The sequence below is a fragment of the Oncorhynchus nerka genome, linkage group LG3 (assembly GCF_034236695.1).
Source record: "Oncorhynchus nerka isolate Pitt River linkage group LG3, Oner_Uvic_2.0, whole genome shotgun sequence".
Classification (NCBI taxonomy): domain Eukaryota; kingdom Metazoa; phylum Chordata; class Actinopteri; order Salmoniformes; family Salmonidae; genus Oncorhynchus; species Oncorhynchus nerka.
Window position 1 is genome coordinate 86370268 of NC_088398.1, and position 26906 is coordinate 86397173.

At 50.6% G+C, this 26906-nt stretch overlaps 1 protein-coding gene across 1 annotated transcript in view; it reads right to left on the minus strand.

Moving 5' to 3' along the window:
- Window positions 1–20705: 20705 nt before the first annotated feature.
- Window positions 20706–26906, minus strand: part of LOC115127140 (unconventional myosin-X-like) — a 322940-nt gene continuing 316739 nt past the window's right edge. The window contains exons 40-42 of the mRNA XM_065016386.1: window positions 25120–25281; window positions 22202–22393; window positions 20706–20977 (exon numbers count right to left, since the gene is read on the minus strand). Of these exons, the coding sequence (XP_064872458.1) occupies window positions 20873–20977; window positions 22202–22393; window positions 25120–25281 (459 nt within the window). The 3' untranslated portion in view covers window positions 20706–20872. The remainder of the gene's footprint in view (window positions 20978–22201; window positions 22394–25119; window positions 25282–26906) is intronic.

Below are 26906 nucleotides of genomic sequence, written 5' to 3' on the forward strand. Positions count from 1 at the left end.
GGTTTTAAACTCTAATTGGTTCACTGGGTCACGTGTCTATATTTTTTCTCGTGACCGTGCTCACGCGAGCGCGCAAATCGGTTTAATGCGCGCTCCCGTGAATTAAAAGCTAAATTCGACAGCTTATTCTATCACCTGGATAAATCAATGTATGAAGTGTGTAAAGCTACATGTTCGTTAATCAATGAAGCCTCTCAAAGATGTTTGAGCCGTGGCCATCATAGACTAATGTACACTGAACAAAAATATAAACGCAACATCAAATCACATGTTTATAAAGAGCTTTTTACATCAGCAGATGTCACAAAGTGCTTATACACAAACCCAGACTAAAACCACAAAGCATGGCTAGTAGTTAACCAGAACAACATGTATTAAAGAGACTGGGTCGCATTCAAGTAAGGCAAGAAACAGGAGCCATTTTTTGAAACGGCGTGTTGAAATGTAGTGCTGTGCTGTTAATTCTACCTGAATGTGTACAATTTTAATATTTGCTGGCAGTCATTTAAAAAACGTTTTCTGACATTTGTGCCATCTTAACACAACCCTGGTGTTCTTCTCTCAGTAACTCTTTTGTCCTGCACCCAAATGAAAATATATTTCAGTAAAACATTGATTGATTATTAAAACACTGCAAAGAAAAAACCCTCCACAATTTTCCAGAATGAATATATATGGACAGTTCCAGTCAAGAAATCATCAAATCACTAAATCAAATTGAGTTTCCAAATAAGTAAGCAGCATACTGGGGCGGCAGGGTAGCCGAGCTCCTTAGGGCTGTGTTCCTAGTCGAGCTCCTTAGGGCTGTGTTCATAACCGAGCTCCTTAGGGCTGTGTTCCTAGTCGAGCTCCTTAGGGCTGTGTTCCTAACCGAGCTCCTTAGGGTTGTGTTCCTAACCGAGCTCCTTAGGGCTGTGTTCCTAGTCGAGCTCCTTAGGGCTGTGTTCCTAACCGAGCTCCTTAGGGCTGTGTTCCTAGTCGAGCTCCTTAGGGCTGTGTTCATAGTCGAGCTCCTTAGGGCTGTGTTCCTAGTCGAGCTCCTTAGGGCTGTGTTCATAACCGAGCTCCTTAGGGTTGTGTTGCTAACCGAGCTCCTTAGGGTTGTGTTCCTAGTCGAGCTCCTTAGGGCTGTGTTCCTAACCGAGCTCCTTAGGGTTGTGTTCCTAACCGAGCTCCTTAGGGCTGTGTTCCTAGTCGAGCTCCTTAGGGCTGTGTTCCTAACCGAGCTCCTTAGGGCTGTGTTCCTAGTCGAGCTCCTTAGGGCTGTGTTCATAGTCGAGCTCCTTAGGGCTGTGTTCCTAGTTGAGCTCCTTAGGGCTGTGTTCATAACCGAGCTCCTTAGGGTTGTGTTGCTAACCGAGCTCCTTAGGGTTGTGTTCCTAGTCGAGCTCCTTAGGGCTGTGTTCCTAACCGAGCTCCTTAGGGTTGTGTTCCTAACCGAGCTCCTTAGGGCTGTGTTCCTAGTCGAGCTCCTTAGGGCTGTGTTCCTAACCGAGCTCCTTAGGGCTGTGTTCCTAGTCGAGCTCCTTAGGGCTGTGTTCATAGTCGAGCTCCTTAGGGCTGTGTTCCTAGTTGAGCTCCTTAGGGCTGTGTTCATAGTCGAGCTCCTTAGGGCTGTGCTCCTAACCGAGCTCCTTAGGGCTGTGTTCATAGTCAAGCTCCTTTGGGTTGTGTTCCTAGTCGAGCTCCTTAGGACTGTGTTCCTAACCGAGCTCCTTAGGGCTGTGTTCATAGTCGAGCTCCTTAGGGCTGTGTTCCTAACCAAGCTCCTTAGGGTTGTGTTCCTAGTCGAGCTCCTTAGGGCTGTGTTCCTAACCGAGCTCCTTAGGGCTGTGTTCATAGTCGAGCTCCTTAGGGCTGTGTTGCTAACCGAGCTCCTTAGGGCTGTGTTCCTAACCGAGCTCCTTACGGCTGTGTTCCTAGTCGAGCTCCTTAGGGCTGTGTTCCTAACCGAGCTCCTTAGGGCTGTGTTCATAGTCGAGCTCCTTAGGGCTGTGTTCCTAGTTGAGCTACTTAGGGCTGTGTTCCTAGTCGAGCTCCTTTGGGTTGTGTTCATAGTCAAGCTCCTTAGGGCTGTGTTGCTAACCGAGCTCCTTAGGGCTGTGTTCATAGTCGAGCTCCTTAGGGCTGTGTTCATAACCGAGCTCCTTAGGGCTGTGTTCCTAACCGAGCTCCTTAGGGCTGTGTTCCTAACCGAGCTCCTTAGGGCTGTGTTCCTAGTCGAGCTCCTTAGGGCTGTGTTCATAGTCGAGCTCCTTAGGGCTGTGTTCCTAGTTGAGCTACTTAGGGTTGTGTTCCTAGTCGAGCTCCTTAGGGCTGTGTTCCTAGTTGAGCTACTTAGGGCTGTGTTCCTAGTCGAGCTCCTTAGGGCTGTGTTCATAGTCGAGCTCCTTAGGGCTGTGTTCCTAGTCGAGCTCCTTAGGGCTGTGTTCCTAGTTGAGCTCCTTAGGGCTGTGTTCATAGTCGAGCTCCTTAGGGCTGTGCTCCTAACCAAGCTCCTTAGGGCTGTGGGCTGTGTTCATAGTCAAGCTCCTTTGAGGTTGTGTTCCTAGTCGAGCTCCTTAGGGACTGTGTTCCTAACCGAGCTCCTTAGGGCTGTGTTCATAGTCGAGCTCCTTAGGGCTGTGTTCCTAACCAAGCTCCTTAGGGTTGTGTTCCTAGTCGAGCTCCTTAGGGCTGTGTTCCTAACCGAGCTCCTTAGGGCTGTGTTCATAGTAGTCGAGCTCCTTAGGGCTGTGTTGCTAACCGAGCTCCTTAGGGCTGTGTTCCTAACCGAGCTCCTTAGGGCTGTGTTCCTAGTCGAGCTCCTTAGGGCTGTGTTCCTAACCGAGCTCCTTAGGGCTGTGTTCATAGTCGAGCTCCTTAGGGCTGTGTTCCTAGGAGTTGAGCTACTTAGGGCTGTGTTCCTAGTCGAGCTCCTTTGGGTTGTGTTCATAGTCAAGCTCCTTAGGGCTGTGTTGCTAACCGAGCTCCTTAGGGCTGTGTTCATAGTCGAGCTCCTTAGGGCTGTGTTCATAACCGAGCTCCTTAGGGCTGTGTTCCTAACCGAGCTCCTTAGGGCTGTGTTCCTAACCGAGCTCCTTAGGGCTGTGTTCCTAGTCGAGCTCCTTAGGGCTGTGTTCATAGTCGAGCTCCTTAGGGCTGTGTTCCTAGTTGAGCTCCTTGGGTTGTGTTCCTAGTCGAGCTCCTTAGGACTGTGTTAGGGCTGTGTTCCTAGTCGAGCTCCTTAGGGCTGTGTTCCTAGTCGAGCTCCTTAGGGCTGTGTTCCTAGTCGAGCTCCTTAGGGCTGTGTTCCTAACCGAGCTCCTTAGGGCTGTGTTCCTAGTCGAGCTCCTTAGGGCTGTGTTCCTAGTTGAGCTACTTAGGGCTGTGTTCCTAGTCGAGCTCCTTAGGCTGTGTTCATAGTCGAGCTCCTTAGGGCTGTGTTGCTAACCGAGCTCCTTAGGGCTGTGTTCCTAGTCGAGCTCCTTAGGGCTGTGTTCCTAACCGAGCTCCTTAGGTTGTGTTCCTAACCGAGCTCCTTAGGCTGTGTTCTAGTCGAGCTCCTTAGGGCTGTGTTCCTAACCGAGCTCCTTAGGCTGTGTTCCTAGTCGAGCTCCTTAGGGCTGTGTTCATAGTCGAGCTCCTTAGGGCTGTGTTCCTAGTTGAGCTCCTTAGGGCTGTGTTCATAGTCGAGCTCCTTAGGCTGTGTTGCTAACCGAGCTCCTTAGGGTTGTGTTCCTATCCGAGCTCCTTAGGGCTGTGTTCCTAACTGAGCTCCTTAGGCTGTGTTGCTAACTGAGCTCCTTAGGGCTGTGTTCCTAGTCGAGCTCCTTAGGGCTGTGTTCCTAACCGAGCTCCTTAGTGCTGTGTTGCTAACCGAGCTCCTTAGGGCTGTGTTCCTAACCGAGCTCCTTAGGGCTGTGTTCCTAGTCGAGCTCCTTAGGGCTGTGTTCATAGTCGAGCTCATTAGGGCTGTGCTCCTAACCGAGCTCCTTAGGGCTGTGTTCATAGTCAAGCTCCTTTGGGTTGTGTTCCTAGTCGAGCTCCTTAGGACTGTGTTCCTAACCGAGCTCCTTAGGGCTGTGTTCATAGTCGAGCTCCTTAGGGCTGTGTTCCTAACCGAGCTCCTTAGGGTTGTGTTCTAGTCGAGCTCCTTAGGCTGTGTTCCTAACCGAGCTCCTTAGGGCTGTGTTCTAGTCAAGCTCCTTAGGGCCTAACCGAGCTCCTTAGGGCTGTGTTCATAGTCGAGCTCCTTAGGGCTGTGTTCCTAGTTGAGCTACTTAGGGCTGTGTTCCTAGTCGAGCTCCTTTGGGTTGTGTTCATAGTCGAGCTCCTTAGGGCTGTGTTGCTAACCGAGCTCCTTAGGGCTGTGTTCATAGTCAAGCTCCTTAGGGCTGTGTTCATAACCGAGCTCCTTAGGGCTGTGTTCCTAACCGAGCTCCTTAGGGTTGTGTTCCTAGTCGAGCTCCTTAGGGCTGTGTTCCTAACCGAGCTCCTTAGGGCTGTGTTCCTAGTCGAGCTCCTTAGGGCTGTGTTCATAGTCGAGCTCCTTAGGGCTGTGTTCCTAGTTGAGCTCCTTAGGGTTGTGTTCCTAGTCGAGCTCCTTAGGGCTGTGTTCCTAGTCGAGCTCCTTAGGGCTGTGTTCATAGTCGAGCTCCTTAGGGCTGTGTTCCTAGTTGAGCTACTTAGGGCTGTGTTCCTAACCGAGCTCCTTACGGCTGTGTTCCTAGTCGAGCTCCTTAGGGCTGTGTTCCTAGTCGAGCTCCTTTGGGTTGTGTTCCTAGTCGAGCTCCTTAGGGCTGTGTTCTAACCAAGCTCCTTAGGGCTGTGTTGCTAACCGAGCTCCTTAGGGCTATGTTCTAACCGAGCTCCTTAGGGCTGTGTTGCTAACCGAGCTCCTTAGGTTGTGTTGCTAACCGAGCTCCTTAGGGTTGTGTTCCTAACCGAGCTCCTTAGGGTTGTGTTCCTATCCGAGCTCCTTAGTGCTGTGTTGCTAACTGAGCTAATTAGTGCTGTGTTGCTAACTGAGCTCCTTAGTGCTGTGTTCCTAACCGAGCTCCTTAGGGCTGTGTTCCTAACCGAGCTCCTTAGGGTTGTGTTGCTAACCGAGCTCCTTAGGGCTGTGTTGCTAACCGAGCTCCTTAGGGCTGTGTTCATAGTCGAGCTCCTTAGGGTTGTGTTCCTAGTCGAGCTCCTTAGGGTTGTGTTCCTAGTCTAGCTCCTTAGGGCTGTGTTCCTAGTCGAGCTCCTTAGGCTGTGTTCCTAACCGAGCTCCCTTAGGGCTGTGTTCCTAGTCGAGCTCCTTAGGGTTGTGTTCCTAGTCGAGCTCCTTAGGGCTGTGTTGCTAACCGAGCTCCTTAGGCTGTGTTCCTAGTCGAGCTCCTTAGGTTGTGTTCCTAGTCGAGCTCCTTAGGGCTGTGTTCCTAACCGAGCTCCTTAGGGCTGTGTTCCTAACCGAGGTCCTTAGGGCTGTGTTCCTAGTCGAGCTCCTTAGGGCTGTGTTCCTAACCGAGCTCCTTAGGCTGTGTTCCTAGTTGAGCTCCTTAGGGTTGTGTTCCTAGTCGAGCTCCTTAGGGCTGTGTTCCTAACCGAGCTCCTTAGGGCTGTGTTCCTAGTCGAGCTCCTTAGGGCTGTGTTCATAGTCGAGCTCCTTAGGGCTGTGTTCCTAGTTGAGCTACTTAGGGCTGTGTTCCTAACCGGTACGGCTGTGTTCCTAGTCGAGCTCCTTAGGGCTGTGTTCCTAACCGAGCTCCTTAGGGCTGTGTTCATAGTCGAGCTCCTTAGGGCTGTGTTCCTAACCGAGCTCCTTAGGGCTGTGTTCATAGTCGAGCTCCTTAGGGCTGTGTTCCTAGTTGAGCTACTTAGGGCTGTGTTCCTAGTCGAGCTCCTTTGGGTTGTGTTCATAGTCGAGCTCCTTAGGGCTGTGTTGCTAACCGAGCTCCTTAGGGCTGTGTTCATAGTCAAGCTCCTTAGGGCTGTGTTCATAACCGAGCTCCTTAGGGCTGTGTTCCTAGTCGAGCTCCTTAGGGCTGTGTTCATAGTCGAGCTCCTTAGGGCTGTGTTCCTAGTTGAGCTACTTAGGGTTGTGTTCCTAGTCGAGCTCCTTAGGGCTGTGTTCCTAGTCGAGCTCCTTAGGGCTGTGTTCATAGTCGAGCTCCTTAGGGCTGTGTTCCTAGTTGAGCTACTTAGGGCTGTGTTCCTAACCGAGCTCCTTACGGCTGTGTTCTAGTCGAGCTCCTTAGGGCTGTGTTCCTAGTCGAGCTCCTTAGGGTTGTGTTCATAGTCGAGCTCCTTAGGGCTGTGTTCTAACCAAGCTCCTTAGGGCTGTGTTGCTAACCGAGCTCCTTAGGGCTGTGTTGCTAACCGAGCTCCTTAGGGTTGTGTTGCTAGTCGAGCTCCTTAGGGCTGTGTTCCTAACCGAGCTCCTTAGGGTTGTGTTCCTATCCGAGCTCCTTAGTGCTGTGTTGCTAACTGAGCTCCTTAGTGCTGTGTTGCTAACTGAGCTCCTTAGTGCTGTGTTCCTAACCGAGCTCCTTAGGGCTGTGTTCCTAACCGAGCTCCTTAGGGTTGTGTTGCTAACCGAGCTCCTTAGGGCTGTGTTGCTAACCGAGCTCCTTAGGGCTGTGTTCCTAGTCGAGCTCCTTAGGGCTGTGTTCATAGTCGAGCTCATTAGGGCTGTGCTCCTAAACGAGCTCCTTAGGGCTGTGTTCATAGTCAAGCTCCTTTGGGTTGTGTTCCTAGTCGAGCTCCTTAGGACTGTGTTCCTAACCGAGCTCCTTAGGGCTGTGTTCCTAGTCGAGCTCCTTAGGGCTGTGTTCCTAACCGAGCTCCTTAGGGTTGTGTTCCTAGTCGATCTCCTTAGGGTTGTGTTCCTAGTCGAGCTCCTTAGGGCTGTGTTCCTAACCGAGCTCCTTAGGGCTGTGTTCCTAACCGAGCTCCTTAGGGCTGTGTTCCTAGTCGAGCTCCTTAGCTCCTTAGGGCTGTGTTCCTAACCGAGCTCCTTAGGGTTGTGTTCCTAGTCGAGCTCCTTAGGGCTGTGTTCCTAACCGAGCTCCTTAGGGCTGTGTTCCTAGTCGAGCTCCTTAGGGCTGTGTTCATAGTCGAGCTCCTTAGGGCTGTGTTCCTAGTCGAGCTCCTTAGGGTTGTGTTCCTAGTCGAGCTCCTTAGGGCTGTGTTCCTAGTCGAGCTCCTTAGGGCTGTGTTCCTAGTCGAGCTCCTTAGGGCTGTGTTCCTAGTCGAGCTCCTTAGGGCTGTGTTCATAGTCGAGCTCCTTAGGGCTGTGTTCCTAGTTGAGCTACTTAGGGCTGTGTTCCTAACCGAGCTCCTTACGGCTGTGTTCCTAGTCGAGCTCCTTAGGGCTGTGTTCCTAGTCGAGCTCCTTTAGGGCTGTGTTCAAGTCGAGCTCCTTAGGGTTGTGTTGCTAACCAAGCTCCTTAGGGCTGTGTTGCTAACCGAGCTCCTTAGGGCTATGTTCCTAACCGAGCTCCTTAGGGCTGTGTTGCTAACCGAGCTCCTTAGGGTTGTGTTGCTAACCGAGCTCCTTAGGGTTGTGTTCCTAACCGAGCTCCTTAGGGTTGTGTTCCTATCCGAGCTCCTTAGTGCTGTGTTGCTAGCTCCTTACTGTGTTGAGCTCCTTAGTGCTGTGTTGCTAACTGAGCTCCTTAGTGCTGTGTTCCTAACCGAGCTCCTTAGGGCTGTGTAACCGAGCTCCTTAGGGTTGTGTTGCTAACCGAGCTCCTTAGGGCTGTGTTGCTAACCGAGCTCCTTAGGGCTGTGTTCCTAGTCGAGCTCCTTAGGGTTGTGTAGCTTCGAGCAGGGCTGTGTTCCTAGTCGAGCTCCTTAGGGTTGTGTTCCTAGTCGAGCTCCTTAGGGCTGTGTTCCTAGTCGAGCTCCTTAGGGCTGTGTTCCTAGTCGAGCTCCTTAGGGTTGTGTTCCTAGTCGAGCTCCTTAGGGCTGTGTTCCTAACCGAGCTCCTTAGGGCTGTGTTCCTAACCGAGGTCCTTAGGGCTGTGTCCATAGTCGAGCTCTTTAGGGTTGTGTTCCTAACCGAGCTCCTTAGGGTTGTGTTCCTAACCGAGCTCCTTAGGGTTGTGTTCCTAGTCGAGCTCCTTAGGGCTGTGTTCCTAACCGAGCTCCTTAGGGCTGTGTTCCTAGTCGAGCTCCTTAGGGCTGTGTTCATAGTCGAGCTCCTTAGGGCTGTGTTCCTAGTTGAGCTACTTAGGGTTGTGTTCCTAGTCGAGCTCCTTAGGGCTGTGTTCCTAGTCGAGCTCCTTAGGGCTGTGTTCCTAGTTGAGCTACTTAGGGCTGTGTTCCTAGTCGAGCTCCTTAGGGCTGTGTTCATAGTCGAGCTCCTTAGGGCTGTGTTCCTAGTTGAGCTACTTAGGGCTGTGTTCCTAACCGAGCTCCTTACGGCTGTGTTCCTAGTCGAGCTCCTTAGGGCTGTGTTCCTAGTCGAGCTCCTTTGGGTTGTGTTCTAGTCGAGCTCCTTAGGGTTGTGTTGCTAACCAAGCTCCTTAGGGCTGTGTTGCTAACCGAGCTCCTTAGGGCTATGTTCCTAACCGAGCTCCTTAGGGCTGTGTTGCTAACCGAGCTCCTTAGGGTTGTGTTGCTAACCGAGCTCCTTAGGGTTGTGTTCCTAACCGAGCTCCTTAGGGTTGTGTTCCTATCCGAGCTCCTTAGTGCTGTGTTGCTAACTGAGCTCCTTAGTGCTGTGTTGCTAACTGAGCTCCTTAGTGCTGTGTTCCTAACCGAGCTCCTTAGGGCTGTGTTCCTAACCGAGCTCCTTAGGGTTGTGTTGCTAACCGAGCTCCTTAGGGCTGTGTTGCTAACCGAGCTCCTTAGGGTTGTGTTCCTAGTCGATCTCCTTAGGGTTGTGTTCCTAGTCGAGCTCCTTAGGGCTGTGTTCCTAACCGAGGTCCTTAGGGCTGTGTCCATAGTCGAGCTCTTTAGGGTTGTGTTCCTAACCGAGCTCCTTAGGGTTGTGTTCCTAACCGAGCTCCTTAGGGTTGTGTTCCTAGTCGAGCTCCTTAGGGCTGTGTTCCTAACCGAGCTCCTTAGGGCTGTGTTCCTAGTCGAGCTCCTTAGGGCTGTGTTCATAGTCGAGCTCCTTAGGGCTGTGTTCCTAGTTGAGCTACTTAGGGTTTTGTTCCTAGTCGAGCTCCTTAGGGCTGTGTTCCTAGTCGAGCTCCTTAGGGCTGTGTTCCTAGTTGAGCTACTTAGGGCTGTGTTCCTAGTCGAGCTCCTTAGGGCTGTGTTCATAGTCGAGCTCCTTAGGGCTGTGTTCCTAGTTGAGCTACTTAGGGCTGTGTTCCTAACCGAGCTCCTTACGGCTGTGTTCCTAGTCGAGCTCCTTAGGGCTGTGTTCCTAGTCGAGCTCCTTTGGGTTGTGTTCATAGTCGAGCTCCTTAGGGTTGTGTTGCTAACCAAGCTCCTTAGGGCTGTGTTGCTAACCGAGCTCCTTAGGGCTATGTTCCTAACCGAGCTCCTTAGGGCTGTGTTGCTAACCGAGCTCCTTAGGGTTGTGTTGCTAACCGAGCTCCTTAGGGTTGTGTTCCTAACCGAGCTCCTTAGGGTTGTGTTCCTATCCGAGCTCCTTAGTGCTGTGTTGCTAACTGAGCTCCTTAGTGCTGTGTTGCTAACTGAGCTCCTTAGTGCTGTGTTCCTAACCGAGCTCCTTAGGGCTGTGTTCCTAACCGAGCTCCTTAGGGTTGTGTTGCTAACCGAGCTCCTTAGGGCTGTGTTGCTAACCGAGCTCCTTAGGGTTGTGTTCATAGTCGAGCTCCTTAGGGTTGTGTTCCTAGTCGAGCTCCTTAGGGTTGTGTTCCTAGTCTAGCTCCTTAGGGCTGTGTTCCTAGTCGAGCTCCTTAGGGCTGTGTTGCTAACCGAGCTCCTTAGGGCTATGTTCCTAACCGAGCTCCTTAGGGCTGTGTTGCTAACCGAGCTCCTTAGGGCTGTGTTGCTAACCGAGCTCCTTAGGGTTGTGTTCCTAGTCGATCTCCTTAGGGTTGTGTTCCTAGTCGAGCTCCTTAGGGCTGTGTTCCTAACCGAGCTCCTTAGGGCTGTGTTCCTAACCGAGGTCCTTAGGGCTCCTTCGGGCTCTTTAGGGTTGTGTTCCTAGCTCCTTAGGGCTGTGTTCCTAACCGAGCTCCTTAGGGTTGTGTTCCTAGTCGAGCTCCTTAGGGCTGTGTTCCTAACCGAGCTCCTTAGGGCTGTGTTCCTAACCGAGCTCCTTAGGGTTGTGTTGCTAACCGAGCTCCTTAGGGCTGTGTTGCTAACCGAGCTCCTTAGGGTTGTGTTCATAGTCGAGCTCCTTAGGGTTGTGTTCCTAGTCGAGCTCCTTAGGGTTGTGTTCCTAGTCTAGCTCCTTAGGGCTGTGTTCCTAGTCGAGCTCCTTAGGGCTGTGTTGCTAACCGAGCTCCTTAGGGCTATGTTCCTAACCGAGCTCCTTAGGGCTGTGTTGCTAACCGAGCTCCTTAGGGTTGTGTTGCTAACCGAGCTCCTTAGGGTTGTGTTCCTAGTCGATCTCCTTAGGGTTGTGTTCCTAGTCGAGCTCCTTAGGGCTGTGTTCCTAACCGAGCTCCTTAGGGCTGTGTTCCTAACCGAGGTCCTTAGGGCTGTGTCCATAGTCGAGCTCTTTAGGGTTGTGTTCCTAACCGAGCTCCTTAGGGTTGTGTTCCTAACCGAGCTCCTTAGGGTTGTGTTCCTAGTCGAGCTCCTTAGGGCTGTGTTCCTAACCGAGCTCCTTAGGGCTGTGTTCCTAGTCGAGCTCCTTAGGGCTGTGTTCATAGTCGAGCTCCTTAGGGCTGTGTTCCTAGTCGAGCTCCTTTGGGTTGTGTTCATAGTCGAGCTCCTTAGGGCTGTGTTGCTAACCGAGCTCCTTAGGGCTGTGTTCATAGTCGAGCTCCTTAGGGCTGTGTTCATAACCGAGCTCCTTAGGGCTGTGTTCCTAACCGAGCTCCTTAGGGTTGTGTTCCTAACCGAGCTCCTTAGGGTTGTGTTCCTAGTCGAGCTCCTTAGGGCTGTGTTCCTAACCGAGCTCCTTAGGGCTGTGTTCCTAGTCGAGCTCCTTAGGGCTGTGTTCATAGTCGAGCTCCTTAGGGCTGTGTTCCTAGTTGAGCTACTTAGGGTTGTGTTCCTAGTCGAGCTCCTTAGGGCTGTGTTCCTAGTCGAGCTCCTTAGGGCTGTGTTCATAGTCGAGCTCCTTAGGGCTGTGTTCCTAGTTGAGCTACTTAGGGCTGTGTTCCTAACCGAGCTCCTTACGGCTGTGTTCCTAGTCGAGCTCCTTAGGGCTGTGTTCCTAGTCGAGCTCCTTTGGGTTGTGTTCATAGTCGAGCTCCTTAGGGTTGTGTTGCTAACCAAGCTCCTTAGGGCTGTGTTGCTAACCGAGCTCCTTAGGGCTATGTTCCTAACCGAGCTCCTTAGGGCTGTGTTGCTAACCGAGCTCCTTAGGGTTGTGTTGCTAACCGAGCTCCTTAGGGTTGTGTTCCTAACCGAGCTCCTTAGGGTTGTGTTCCTATCCGAGCTCCTTAGTGCTGTGTTGCTAACTGAGCTCCTTAGTGCTGTGTTGCTAACTGAGCTCCTTAGTGCTGTGTTCCTAACCGAGCTCCTTAGGGCTGTGTTCCTAACCGAGCTCCTTAGGGTTGTGTTGCTAACCGAGCTCCTTAGGGCTGTGTTGCTAACCGAGCTCCTTAGGGTTGTGTTCCTAGTCGAGCTCCTTAGGGTTGTGTTCCTAGTCTAGCTCCTTAGGGCTGTGTTCCTAGTCGAGCTCCTTAGGGCTGTGTTCCTAACCGAGCTCCTTAGGGCTGTGTTCCTAGTCGAGCTCCTTAGGGCTGTGTTCCTAGTCGAGCTCCTTAGGGTTGTGTTCCTAGTCGAGCTCCTTAGGGCTGTGTTCCTAACCGAGCTCCTTAGGGTTGTGTTCCTAGTCGATCTCCTTAGGGTTGTGTTCCTAGTCGAGCTCCTTAGGGCTGTGTTCCTAACCGAGCTCCTTAGGGCTGTGTTCCTAACCGAGGTCCTTAGGGCTGTGTCCATAGTCGAGCTCTTTAGGGTTGTGTTCCTAACCGAGCTCCTTAGGGTTGTGTTCCTAACCGAGCTCCTTAGGGTTGTGTTCCTAGTCGAGCTCCTTAGGGCTGTGTTCCTAACCGAGCTCCTTAGGGCTGTGTTCCTAGTCGAGCTCCTTAGGGCTGTGTTCATAGTCGAGCTCCTTAGGGCTGTGTTCCTAGTTGAGCTACTTAGGGTTGTGTTCCTAGTCGAGCTCCTTAGGGCTGTGTTCCTAGTCGAGCTCCTTAGGGCTGTGTTCCTAGTTGAGCTACTTAGGGCTGTGTTCCTAGTCGAGCTCCTTAGGGCTGTGTTCATAGTCGAGCTCCTTAGGGCTGTGTTCCTAGTTGAGCTACTTAGGGCTGTGTTCCTAACCGAGCTCCTTAGGGCTGTGTTCCTAGTCGAGCTCCTTAGGGCTGTGTTCCTAGTCGAGCTCCTTTGGGTTGTGTTCATAGTCGAGCTCCTTAGGGTTGTGTTGCTAACCAAGCTCCTTAGGGCTGTGTTGCTAACCGAGCTCCTTAGGGCTATGTTCCTAACCGAGCTCCTTAGGGCTGTGTTGCTAACCGAGCTCCTTAGGGTTGTGTTGCTAACCGAGCTCCTTAGGGTTGTGTTCCTAACCGAGCTCCTTAGGGTTGTGTTCCTATCCGAGCTCCTTAGTGCTGTGTTGCTAACTGAGCTCCTTAGTGCTGTGTTGCTAACTGAGCTCCTTAGTGCTGTGTTCCTAACCGAGCTCCTTAGGGCTGTGTTCCTAACCGAGCTCCTTAGGGTTGTGTTGCTAACCGAGCTCCTTAGGGCTGTGTTGCTAACCGAGCTCCTTAGGGTTGTGTTCATAGTCGAGCTCCTTAGGGTTGTGTTCCTAGTTGAGCTCCTTAGGGTTGTGTTCCTAGTCTAGCTCCTTAGGGCTGTGTTCCTAGTCGAGCTCCTTAGGGCTGTGTTGCTAACCGAGCTCCTTAGGGCTATGTTCCTATCCGAGCTCCTTAGGGCTGTGTTGCTAACCGAGCTCCTTAGGGTTGTGTTGCTAACCGAGCTCCTTAGGGTTGTGTTCCTAACCGAGCTCCTTAGGGTTGTGTTCCTATCCGAGCTCCTTAGTGCTGTGTTGCTAACTGAGCTCCTTAGTGCTGTGTTGCTAACTGAGCTCCTTAGTGCTGTGTTCCTAACCGAGCTCCTTAGGGCTGTGTTCCTAACCGAGCTCCTTAGGGTTGTGTTGCTAACCGAGCTCCTTAGGGCTGTGTTGCTAACCGAGCTCCTTAGGGTTGTGTTCATAGTCGAGCTCCTTAGGGTTGTGTTCCTAGTCGAGCTCCTTAGGGTTGTGTTCCTAGTCTAGCTCCTTAGGGCTGTGTTCCTAGTCGAGCTCCTTAGGGCTGTGTTCCTAACCGAGCTCCTTAGGGCTGTGTTCCTAGTCGAGCTCCTTAGGGCTGTGTTCATAGTCGAGCTCCTTAGGGCTGTGTTCCTAACCGAGCTCCTTAGGGTTGTGTTCCTAGTCGATCTCCTTAGGGTTGTGTTCCTAGTCGAGCTCCTTAGGGCTGTGTTCCTAACCGAGCTCCTTAGGGCTGTGTTCCTAACCGAGCTCCTTAGGGCTGTGTCCATAGTCGAGCTCTTTAGGGTTGTGTTCCTAACCGAGCTCCTTAGGGCTGTGTTGCTTAGTTGCATGAATTTTCTAGTGATGTCAGTGTGCTTTTTGCTTCTCTTTGGTGAAATATTAGCTACTTGCAAAGTATCTTTATATTTTTTCTGAAGAAGCTACATTTTCTAAAAAGGCAGGATTTTGTGTAAGATGTAGCTACATTAGTATCAAAACTGTTTTTGTTATTCCAATGGCCAGAAACTGCTTTTGTTTCATAGTACTGTAGCTACATGTTGTTATCCAGACAACACTGTACAGACAACGCCAAACAGGTTATAAATACAATCATTTATTAAAGCATCTTGTAAATCCAGTTACAAAAAAAAAAATCATTTCCAGATTGTTTCTCTTTTTCTCTCTCTCCAAATAAACATAAACATGACATAAGTACAGTAATGGTCAAGGGGAACATACCAGTAGTTCTGGTGTGGTATCCCTAATGGCACCCTATTCCCTATAGGTCCCAGTCTAAAGTAGTGCACTATATAGGGACTAGGGTGCCATTTGGAACATGTCATAAGTACAGTAATGGTCAAGGGGAACATACCAGTAGTTCTGGTGTGGTATCCCTAATGGCACCCTATTCCCTATAGGTCCCAGTCTAAAGTAGTGCACTATATAGGGACTAGGGTGCCATTTGGAACATATCATAAGTACAGTAATGGTCAAGGGAACATACCAGTAGTTCTGGTGTGGCATCCCTAATGGCACCCTATTCCCTATAGGTCCCAGTCTAAAGTAGTGCACTATATAGGGACTAGGGTGCCATTTGGAACATATCATAAGTACAGTAATGGTCAAGGGGAACATACCAGTAGTTCTGGTGTGGTATCCCTAATGGCACCCTATTCCCTATAGGTCCCAGTCTAAAGTAGTGCACTATATAGGGACTAGGGTGCCATTTGGAACATATCATAAGTACAGTAATGGTCAAGGGGAACATACCAGTAGTTCTGGTGTGGTATCCCTAATGGCACCCTATTCCCTATAGGTCCCAGTCTAAAGTAGTGCACTATATAGGGACTAGGGTGCCATTTGGAACATATCATAAGTACAGTAATGGTCAAGGGAACATACCAGTAGTTCTGGTGTGGTATCCCTAATGGCACCCTATTCCCTATAGGTCCCAGTCTAAAGTAGTGCACTATATAGGGACTAGGGTGCCATTTGGAACATATCATAAGTACAGTAATGGTCAAGGGGAACATACCAGTAGTTCTGGTGTGGCATCCCTAATGGCACCCTATTCCCTATAGGTCCCAGTCTAAAGTAGTGCACTATATAGGGACTAGGGTGCCATTTGGAACATATCATAAGTACAGTAATGGTCAAGGGGAACATACCAGTAGTTCTGGTGTGGCTGCCGGCAGCTGGCCAGAAAAAACAGACAGGGCGGCCTCCCTAATGGCACCCTATTCCCTATAGGTCCCAGTCTAAAGTAGTGCACTATATAGGGACTAGGGTGCCATTTGGAACATGTCAAAAGTAGTGCACTATATAAGGAATAGGGTGCCAATTCAGACGCACACACAGAGAGCTGAGAAAAAGCCCGTGTCTGCTTATAGTACTGACCCTCATCCTGACTATTAGAATTACACACAGTAAATACCCCAGCCTCCCATTGTCTTCCATCAGATAGCACGTGGATTCCGCCTGCACCGAACCGTCTTGTATATCGCAAAGGATCATGGGATAGATCAAAAGAAGCCCGGCCAAAACGGGCTGTCACGACGTTAGAACATGTATTACCTAAGAGACATCATCCGCTGAACCTCATTCCTGCCTCAGAACTGTCTGAGTTCAGCTATGGTAAAACCACAAATACAGTATGTCAATAATGTTGATGTTTTTTGATGAGGAAGTCTTAGTCGCCCCATTTTTACAGCTAGCTAATGATTATTGTGCTTCAATGAGCAGCATTTCTGAAGTTTGACAATGGGCACGAAAACATACATTTGTCCAACAGCTGAGCCAGTCCCTGAAATCATCTGGACTGAAACGAAACAGCTAACCAACCAGCTACCTTCTTAGTACTGCACACACAATGGTGAATCTTCCAACAAAAGCTAGCTAGCAAGCTACTGTGGCTAGTAGTGCTAATGCTTCCATTATTATGAGTTTTCATGAAGCAGGAGCCTCTCGAGTCAGCTGACCCAACAATACGATCCGGAGAAACATGCTGATCTGTGGACTGATTTCTGTTAACAGCTACTTCCTATTCATTGTGGGGCTGCATGTCTATGGCGGATGCTCAATATTGAAATTTGAATATGAGTTCCACGTCCTACAAGACCGGTTGAGGTACAAGCATCGCGGAGGAGTGACCCCATCTGACGTGAGACAATATCACCCTCCCTCCCATAGAGACCCAAATAACAATTCATCCTTCAGTAACAGAAGTACCAAGCGATGTCCTGCTTGTCTCATTAAACAACAGTTTCAGTCACAATCATTAACAAGACAAAATAATAATAAATGATTTTCATAATAGAAAATATAACCGTTTAAATTAGTTAAAATACTGGAGACTAAATTCTATAATCATGGTTTACAGAAATAAGCACATGTTTATATTAACCACAGCCTTTAGTGTAAATAAACAACCTACATGTAGTAGTAGGGAGAAGCAACGGACTATATATTGGTTTGTTCTAGTCATATATGTATTGGTTTGTTCTAGTCATATATATATATATATATATTGGTTTGTTCTAGTCATATATAAAAGGCAAGTGTCATTTCACCAGATTTGAAACCATGTGGTTTAAACTCTGCTTCTCAGGCACTGGGTAGAATGGCAGCCTCGACCACCTGTGTTATAACTGATTATAACCACCAAGTTATTAACCCTGACATACACTTGTTTGGGGACGCCATTCCTGAAAGGCAAAACAATTACTTACAGTCCAAAGTAGTCGATTAACGACATGGATGGAAGCAGTGAAACTATTACTCACAGTCCAAAGTAGTCGATTAACGACATGGATGGAAGCAGTGAAACTATTACTCACAGTCCAAAGTAGTCGATTAACGACATGGATGGAAGCAGTGAAACTATTTAAGGCATTCAAATGTAAAGAGGTTCAACTCCTTGGGTCTGTGGTCTGAAATTGGACTCATATTGCTCATCAAACCAGAGGGGGAAGTCTATAAACCTTGTTTCTCTATTCTGTGGCATAGAGTAGCTACTAAACAGAGTATTGTAATGAGTAATGGCTGCCCTGAGGATCAATAATGATCACATAGTATATCCTTAGAGAGACAAATCACTTCTTCCCATTATAAATATAGAATGGTATAGTTGTGTTCATCAACAACTCATATGTTACAATTACAATAACACAATTGCAATGTCAAAATAAGACACAACCCGGGAGCTATAGTCAGGGAGGGTTTGACAGTGACACTTCTCAGTCAATCTAAATCTCAGTCCATTGGAAAAGGTATTTGAAATGCTCAAACTTGAAGCAAAAGGACATCTGACGTGACGTGATACTTGATCGGTCCATACCATTGATAAAGTGATGTAAAATAATGGAAGAAAATAACATGGTTGGTTATCCACTCTGTCGACAGCTAGAGAAAAGCTATATGTAATGGTTGAGGGAAAGCAGGTAGACATTTTAATTAGACACATTCTAGAATGTTCTGGTAAAGAGGTCAATGGAATGCAGACAGGGGGGGGATTGAAGGACAACACTGGATTGGTGCACATCCAAACAAATCTGATCTAACAAAGTGAATATTTGTCAAATCCGTCATAATTGATGTATTGCAATAGGCTCAAAATGTGGTAATTTAAGTCCGATGTGGATATATTTGTCTGTTTTCACTGCATAACATATAGAAGTCGTCCCTTTTCAGATTTATAAGAAGTGACTGCTAAATAGTAACTCCCATTCGTATAAGCTGGTAGCATAGCTAGCATACAGAAATTGGTAGTGGTAGTCAAAGTAGTTTTCAACTTTAACGCAGCTGATTGGTGACGATGAAATTAACATGTATTGGGGTTGACTTCGATTTCTACCTCAACAGAGTGTGAAACAATAGCCTAAACGTAGGCTAATGTTGCTGGGGGGCAATGAGGAGAATCTGGATCTTTCCCCCACACGTTTCCATGGCATTTCCATTGTTTTGTTAGAGTTCCATTGACCTCTTTACCACATATATATGCAATGAGAGACTACGGTCCTACAGTTCTTAGAATCTTCTAGATGAGATTCCTTGTTGTCAATGGAGGTGAACAAGATATTGAGTAGCTGATTAACAGCTTTCAGTTATCCAGACATCTGGGTTGAGGAGAACAGTCCCTCTTGTCTTCAAAGAATTTTAGCCTTGTAGTGTTAGCCTTTTAGCCTGTTAGCCTGGGGCGGTGGGAAGCCAATTGGACTGTGTCCTGTCCTGTGAGCCTTTTAGCCTGTTAGCCTGGGGTGGTGGGAAGCCAACTGGACTGTGTCCTGTCCTGTTAGCCTGGGGCGGTGGGAAGCCAACTGTGTCCTGTCCTGTGAGCCTTTTAGCCTGTTAGCCTGGGGCGGTGGGAAGCCAACTGGACTGTGTCCTGTCCTAGCCTGTTAGCCTGGGGCGGTGGGAAGCCAACTGGACTGTCCTGTCCTAGCCTGTTAGCCTGGGGCGGTGGGAAGCCAACTGGACTGTGTCCTGTCCTAGCCTGTTAGCCTGGGGCGGTGGGAAGCCAACTGGACTGTGTCCTGGCCTATCCTGTTAGCCTTTTGGCCTGTTAGCCTGGGGCGGGGGAAGCCAGCTTGGCTGTGTCCTGTCCTATCCTGCTAGTCTGTTAGCCTTTTAGCCTGTGGCAGTGGGAAGTCAACTGGTCTGTGTCCTGTCCTGTTAGCCTGGGGCGGTGGGAGGTCAACTGGTCTGTGTCCTGTCCTGTTAGCCTGGGGCGGTGGGAGGTCAACTGGTCTGTGTCCTGTCCTGTTAGCCTGGGGCGGTGGGAAGTCAACTGGTCTGTGTCCTGTCCTGTCCTGTTAGCCTGGGGCGGTGGGAAGTCAACTGGTCTGTGTCCTGTCCTGTTAGCCTGGGGCGGTGGGAGGTCAACTGGTCTGTGTCCTGTCCTGTTAGCCTGGGGCGGTGGGAGGTCAACTGGTCTGTGTCCTGTCCTGTTAGCCTGGGGCGGTGGGAGGTCAACTGGGCTGTGTCCTGTCCTGTTAGCCTGGGGCAGTGGTAGGTCAACTGGTCTGTGTCCTGTCCTGTTAGCCTGGGGCAGTGGGAGGTCAACTGGGCTGTGTCCTGTCCTGTTAGCCTGGGGCGGTGGGAAGCCAACTGGACTGTGTCCTGTCCTGTTAGCCTGGGGCGGTGGGAGGTCAACTGGTCTGTGTCTTGTCCTGTTAGCCTGGGGCGGTGGGAGGTCAACTGGTCTGTGTCCTGTCCTGTTAGCCTGTTAGCCTGGGGCGGTGGGAAGCAAGCTGGCCTGTGTCCTGTCCTGTTAGCCTGGGGCGGTGGGAGGTCAACTGGTCTGTGTCCTGTCCTGTTAGCCTGGGGCGGTGGGAAGTCAACTGGACTGTGTCCTGTCCTGTTAGCCTGGGGCGGTGGGAGGTCAACTGGTCTGTGTCCTGTCCTGTTAGCCTGGGGCGGTGGGAAGTCAACTGGACTGTGTCCTGTCCTGTTAGCCTGGGGCGGTGGGAGGTCAACTGGTCTGTGTCCTGTCCTGTTAGCCTGGGGCGGTGGGAGGTCAACTGGTCTGTGTCCTGTCCTGTTAGCCTGGGGCGGTGGGAAGCCAACTGGTCTGTGTCCTGTCCTGTTAGCCTGGGGCGGTGGGAGGTCAACTGGTCTGTGTCCTGTCCTGTTAGCCTGGGGCGGTGGGAGGTCAACTGGTCTGTGTCCTGTCCTGTTAGCCTGTTAGCCTGGGGCGGTGGGAAGCAAGCTGGCCTGTGTCCTGTCCTGTTAGCCTGGGGCGGTGGGAGGTCAACTGGTCTGTGTCCTGTTCTGTTAGCCTGGGGCGGTGGGAAGTCAACTGGACTGTGTCCTGTCCTGTTAGCCTGGGGCGGTGGGAGGTCAACTGGTCTGTGTCCTGTCCTGTTAGCCTGGGGCGGTGGGAAGTCAACTGGACTGTGTCCTGTCCTGTTAGCCTGGGGCGGTGGGAGGTCAACTGGTCTGTGTCCTGTCCTGTTAGCCTGGGGCGGTGGGAGGTCAACTGGTCTGTGTCCTGTCCTGTTAGCCTGGGGCGGTGGGAGGTCAACTGGTCTGTGTCCTGTCCTGTTAGCCTGGGGCGGTGGGAAGCCAACTGGTCTGTGTCCTGTCCTGTTAGCCTGGGGCGGTGGGAGGTCAACTGGTCTGTGTCCTGTCCTGTTAGCCTGGGGCGGTGGGAGGTCAACTGGTCTGTGTCCTGTCCTGTTAGCCTGGGGCGGTGGGAGGTCAACTGGTCTGTGTCCTGTCCTGTCCTGTTAGCCTGGGGCGGTGGGAAGCCAGCTGGGCTGTGTCCTGTCCTGTTAGCCTGGGGCGGTGGGAAGTCAACTGGTCTGTGTCCTGTCCTGTTAGCCTGGGGCGGTGGGAGGTCAACTGGTCTGTGTCCTGTCCTGTTAGCCTGGGGCGGTGGGAGGTCAACTGGTCTGTGTCCTGTCCTGTCCTGTTAGCCTGGGGCAGTGGGAGGTCAACTGGTCTGTGTCCTGTCCTGTTAGCCTGGGGCGGTGGGAGGTCAACTGGTCTGTGTCCTGTCCTGTTAGCCTGGGGCGGTGGGAAGCAAGCTGGGCTGTGTCCTGTCCTGTTAGCCTGGGGCGGTGGGAGGTCAACTGGTCTGTGTTCTGTCCTGTTAGCCTGGGGCGGTGGGAGGTCAACTGGTCTGTGTCCTGTCCTGTTAGCCTGGGGCGGTGGGAGGTCAACTGGTCTGTGTCCTGTCCTGTCCTGTTAGCCTGGGGCGGTGGGAAGCCAGCTGGGCTGTGTCCTGTCCTGTTAGCCTGGGGCGGTGGGAAGTCAACTGGTCTGTGTCCTGTCCTGTTAGCCTGGGGCGGTGGGAGGTCAACTGGTCTGTGTCCTGTCCTGTTAGCCTGGGGCGGTGGGAGGTCAACTGGTCTGTGTCCTGTCCTGTCCTGTTAGCCTGGGGCAGTGGGAGGTCAACTGGTCTGTGTCCTGTCCTGTTAGCCTGGGGCGGTGGGAGGTCAACTGGTCTGTGTCCTGTCCTGTTAGCCTGGGGCGGTGGGAAGCAAGCTGGGCTGTGTCCTGTCCTGTTAGCCTGGGGCGGTGGGAAGCAAGCTGGGCTGTGTCCTGTCCTGTCCCTAATCACCTGATCCAGTTGGTTCCGTAGCTGGACACAGATCTGACACTGCATCTCTTCTTCACTATCATGTTGATGTAGGCTTTCATGATCTTGGTGATCTCTCCAACCTGAAACAACACAGAGGGTACAGTTTTAACAGCAAGGAAAACGGAGTACAGAGGCCCATTAATCAGCAACCATCACTCCTGTGTTCCAATGGCACGTTGTGTTAGCTAATCCAAGTTTATCATTTTAAAAAGGCTAATTGATCATTAGAAAACCCTTTTGCAAATATGTTAGCACAGCTGAAAACTGTTGTCCTGATTAAAGAAGCAATAAAACTGGCCTTCTTTAGACTAGTTGAGTATCTGGAGCATCAGCATTTGTGGGTTCGATTACAGGTTCAAAACGGCCAGAAACAAATAACTTTCTTCTGAAACTCGTCAGTCTATTCTTGTTCTCAGAAATAAAGGCTATTCCATGCAAGACATTTCCAAGACACTGAAGATCTTGTACAACGCTGTGTACTACTCCCTTCACAGAACAGCGCAAACTGGCTCGGATTAGCTAACACAACGTGCCATTGGAACACAGGAGTGATGGTTGCTGATAATGGGCCTCTGTACGCCTATGTAGATATTCCATTAAAAATCAGCCGTTTCCAGCTACAATAGTCATTTACAACATTAACAATGTCTACACTGTATTTCTGATCAATTTTATGTTATTTTAATGAACAAAACATTTTGTTTTTCTTTCAAAAACAAGCACATTTCTAAGTGACCCCAAACTTTTTTGAACTGTATGTGTTTAGAGGCATCATAACAGCCACACAAGGCCTAGTTGGTTGACGTTCTGAAAGGCTAGCCTGGGGTACCAGTCTATTTGCTATCGTGTCAACTCCCTGTCATTCATTGTCTAGACAAACATCTTGGCATGAGCATAAACAGACCTGGGACCAGGCTACTGAAAGGATGCAAAGCATTTCTAATCTGGTGTTATAAACAGACCTGGGACCAGGCTACTGAAAGGCTGAAAATCATTTCTAATCTGGTGTTATAAACAGACCTGGGACCAGGCTACTGAAAGGCTGAAAAGCATTTCTAATCTGGTGTTATAAACAGACCTGGGACCAGGCTACTGAAAGGCTGAAAAGCATTTCTAATCTGGTGTTATAAACAGACCTGGGACCAGGCTACTGAAAGGCTGAAAAGCATTTCTAATCTGGTGTTATAAACAGACCTGGGACCAGGCTACTGAAAGCCTGCAAAGCATTTCTAATCAGGTGTTATAAACAGACCTGGGACCAGGCTACTGCTTCTATAATGTTGTATTGTGGTGTAATACTGTACCAGAGGTGTCTCAAAGAACATCTCTCTGTCGTCCACTGTGATTTTATAAGTCGTGGCCTGGGGAGATCCGAAGAAGATGATGTGTTCGTAGGGGAACGTCTCCAGAGGTTTGGGTTCTCCTCTCTTGTAGACCGACACGTTCTCTGCACTCACACTCAGCCACAGGTCATGAGGAAAGCCTCCTTCTTTACACTGAGGAGACAGAGACATACAGCAGGTCAGATACAAAGTTAAAGGAATGAATTAATCAAATACCCCACAGTATCCTCCCTAGCCCTGTTCACCACAGTATCCTCCCTAGCCCTATTCACCACAGTATCCTCCCTAGCCCTATTCACCACAGTATCCTCCCTAGCCCTGTTCACCACAGTATCCTCCATAGCCCTATTCACCACAGTATCCTCCAACGCCCTGTTCACCACAGTATCCTCCCTAGCCCTATTCACCACAGTATCCTCCCTAGCCCTGTTCACCACAGTATCCTCCCTAGCCCTGTTCACCACAGTATCCTCCCTAGCCCTATTCACCACAGTATCCTCCCTAGCCCTGTTCACCACAGTATCCTCCCTAGCCCTGTTCACCACAGTATCCTCCCTAGCCCTATTCACCACAGTATCCTCCCTAGCCCTGTTCACCACAGTATCATCCCTAGCCCTATTCACCACAGTATCCTCCCTAGCCCTATTCGCCACAGTATCCTCCCTAGCCCTGTTCACCACAGTATCGTCCCTAGCCCTGTTCACCATAGTATCGTCCCTAGCCCTATTCACCACAGTATCCTCCCTAGCCCTATTCACCACAGTATCCTCCCTAGCCCTATTCACCACAGTATCCTCCCTAGCCCTATTCACCACAGTATCCTCCCTAGCCCTATTCACCACAGTATCATCCCTAGCCCTATTCACCACAGTATCCTCCCTAGCCCTATTCGCCACAGTATCCTCCCTAGCCCTATTCGCCACAGTATCCTCCCTAGCCCTATTCACCACAGTATCCTCCCTAGCCCTATTCACCACAGTATCATCCCTAGCCCTATTCACCACAGTATCCTCCCTAGCCCTGTTCACCACAGTATCATCCCTAGCCCTATTCACCACAGTATCCTCCCTAGCCCTATTCACCACAGTATCCTCCCTAGCCCTATTCACCACAGTATCCTCCCTAGCCCTATTCACCACAGTATCCTCCCTAGCCCTATTCACCACAGTATCGTCCCTAGCCCTGTTCACCACAGTATCCTCCCTAGCCCTGTTCACCACAGTATCCTCCCTAGCCCTGTTCACCACAGTATCCTCCCTAGCCCTGTTCACCACAGTATCCTCCCTAGCCCTGTTCACCACAGTATCCTCCCTAGCCCTATTCACCACAGGATCCTCCCTAGCCCTATTCACCACAGTATCATCCCTAGCCCTGTTCACCACAGTATCATCCCTAGCCCTATTCACCACAGTATCCTCCCTAGCCCTGTTCGCCACAGTATCCTCCCTAGCCCTATTCGCCACAGCATCCTCCCTAGCCCTATTCGCCACAGTATCCTCCCTAGCCCTGTTCACCACAGTATCATCCCTAGCCCTATTCACCACAGTATCCTCCCTAGCCCTGTTCGCCACAGTATCCTCCCTAGCCCTGTTCACCACAGTATCATCCCTAGCCCTGTTCACCACAGTATCATCCCTAGCCCTGTTCACCACAGTATCATCCCTAGCCCTATTCACCACAGTATCGTCCCTAGCCCTATTCGCCACAGTATCATCCCTAGCCCTATTCACCACAGTATCCTCCCTAGCCCTATTCACCACAGTATCATCCCTAGCCCTATTCACCACAGTATCATCCCTAGCCCTATTCGCCACAGTATCATCCCTAGCCCTATTCGCCACAGTATCACCCTAGCCCTATTCGCCACAGTATCATCCCTAGCCCTATTCGCCACAGTATCATCCCTAGCCCTGTTCACCACAGTATCATCCCTAGCCCTGTTCACCACAGTATCGTCCCTAGCCCTGTTCACCACAGTATCGTCCCTAGCCCTGTTCACCACAGTATCATCCCTAGCCCTATTCACCACAGTATCCTCCCTAGCCCTATTCACCACAGTATCGTCCCCAGCCCTATTCACCACAGTATCGTCCCTAGCCCTATTCACCACAGTATCATCCCTAGCCCTATTCACCACAGTATCCTCCCTAGCCCTATTCACCACAGTATCCTCCCTAGCCCTATTCACCACAGTATCCTCCCTAGCCCTATTCACCACAGTATCCTCCCTAGCCCTATTCACCACAGTATCATCCCTAGCCCTATTCACCACAGTATCCTCCCTAGCCCTATTCACCACAGTATCCTCCCTAGCCCTATTCACCACAGTATCGTCCCTAGCCCTATTCACCACAGTATCATCCCTAGCCCTATTCACCACAGTATCGTCCCTAGCCCTGTTCACCATAGTATCCTCCCTAGCCCTATTCACCACAGTATCCTCCCTAGCCCTATTCACCACAGTATCCTCCCTAGCCCTATTCACCACAGTATCATCCCTAGCCCTATTCACCACAGTATCGTCCCCAGCCCTATTCACCACAGTATCCTCCCTAGCCCTATTCACCACAGTATCCTCCCTAGCCCTATTCACCACAGTATCATCCCTAGCCCTATTCACCACAGTATCCTCCCTAGCCCTATTCACCACAGTATCATCCCTAGCCCTATTCACCACAGTATCCTCCCTAGCCCTGTTCACCACAGTATCCTCCCTAGCCCTATTCGCCACAGTATCATCCCTAGCCCTATTCACCACAGTATCCTCGCTAGCCCTATTCGCCACAGTATCATCCCTAGCCCTATTCACCACAGTATCATCCCTAGCCCTATTCACCACAGTATAATACTTTACATTACACCTGTATGTATGCATTTACCTCCACGTCGAACAGTGTGGACCCATATCCAGGCCACTCCTTGATGATGTTCATGTATTTGAGCATGGCTGTGTGCTGGTCCAATCCCTGGAGACGGGACCATTTCTCTAAGATGGAGGTTCTGGTGGCTGACGTCTCCTCCTTCACCCACATCTCTAGCATCTGAACAAGAACCAGACTTAGTACCTTGCTCAAGGGCATAACAACAGGCGACAATATCCAGGATGATTGTCAGCAACCCTCTGGTTTCACTGACTACACCAGATGTTTCCAGTCGGAGCTGGGATTCGAACGCTTCTCTAAACTCCTCTAACCGCTAGGCTACCTGTTCCTCCTCTAACCGCTAGGCTACCTGTTCCTCCTCTAACCGCTAGGCTACCTGTTCGTCCTCTAACCGCTAGGCTACCTGTTCCTCCTCTAAGCGCTAGGCTACCTGTTCCTCCTCTAACCGCTAGGCTACCTGTTCCTCTTCTAACCGCTAGGCTACCTGTTCCTCCTCTAACCGCTAGGCTACCTGTTCCTCCTCTAACCGCTAGGCTACCTGTTCCTCCTCTAACCGCTAGGCTACCTTTTCCTCCTCTAACCGCTAGGCTACCTGTTCCTCCTCTAACCGCTAGGATACCTGTTCCTCCTCTAACGCTAGGCTACCTGTTCCTCTTCTAACGGCTAGGCTACCTGTTCCTTCTCTAACCGCTAGGATACCTGTTCCTCCTCTAACGCTAGGCTACCTGTTCCTCCTCTAACGCTAGGCTACCTGTTCCTCTTCTAACCGCTAGGCTACCTGTTCCTTCTCTAACCGCTAGGCTACCTGTTCCTCCTCTAACGCTAGGCTACCTGTTCCTCCTCTAACGCTAGGCTACATGTTCCTCTTCTAACCGCTAGGCTACCTGTTCCTTCTCTGACCGCTAGGCTACCTGATCCTCCTCTGACCGCTAGGCTACCTGTTCCTCCTCTGACCGCTAGGCTACCTGTTCCTCCTCTAACCGCTAGGCTACCTGTTCCTCCTCTAACCGCTAGGCTACCTGTTCCTTCTCTAACAGCTAGGCTACCTGTTCCTCCTCTAAGCGCTAGGCTACCTGTTCCTCCTCTAACCGCTAGGCTACCTGTTCCTCCTCTAACCGCTAGGCTACCTGTTCCTCCTCTAACCGCTAGGCTACCTGTTCGTCCTCTAACCGCTAGGCTACCTGTTCCTCCTCTAAGCGCTAGGCTACCTGTTCCTCCTCTAACCGCTAGGCTACCTGTTCCTCTTCTAACCGCTAGGCTACCTGTTCCTCTTCTAACCGCTAGGCTACCTGTTCCTCCTCTAACCGCTAGGCTACCTGTTCCTCCTCTAAGCGCTAGGCTACCTGTTCCTCCTCTAACCGCTAGGCTACCTGTTCCTCTTCTAACCGCTAGGCTACCTGTTCCTCCTCTAACCGCTAGGCTACCTGTTCCTCCTCTAACCGCTAGGCTACCTGTTCCTCCTCTAACCGCTAGAATACCTGTTCCTGGCCTAACCGCTAGGCTACCTGTTCCTCCTCTAACCGCTAGGCTACCTGTTCCTTCTCTAACAGCTAGGCTACCTGTTCCTCCTCTAACCGCTAGGCTACCTGTTCCTTCTCTAACAGCTAGGCTACCTGTTCCTCCTCTAACCGCTAGGCTACCTGTTCCTTCTCTAACAGCTAGGCTACCTGTTCCTCCTCTGACCGCTAGGCTACCTGTTCCTCCTCTGACCGCTAGGCTACCTGTTCCTCCTCTAACAGCTAGGCTACCTGTTCCTCCTCTAACCGCTAGGCTACCTGTTCCTC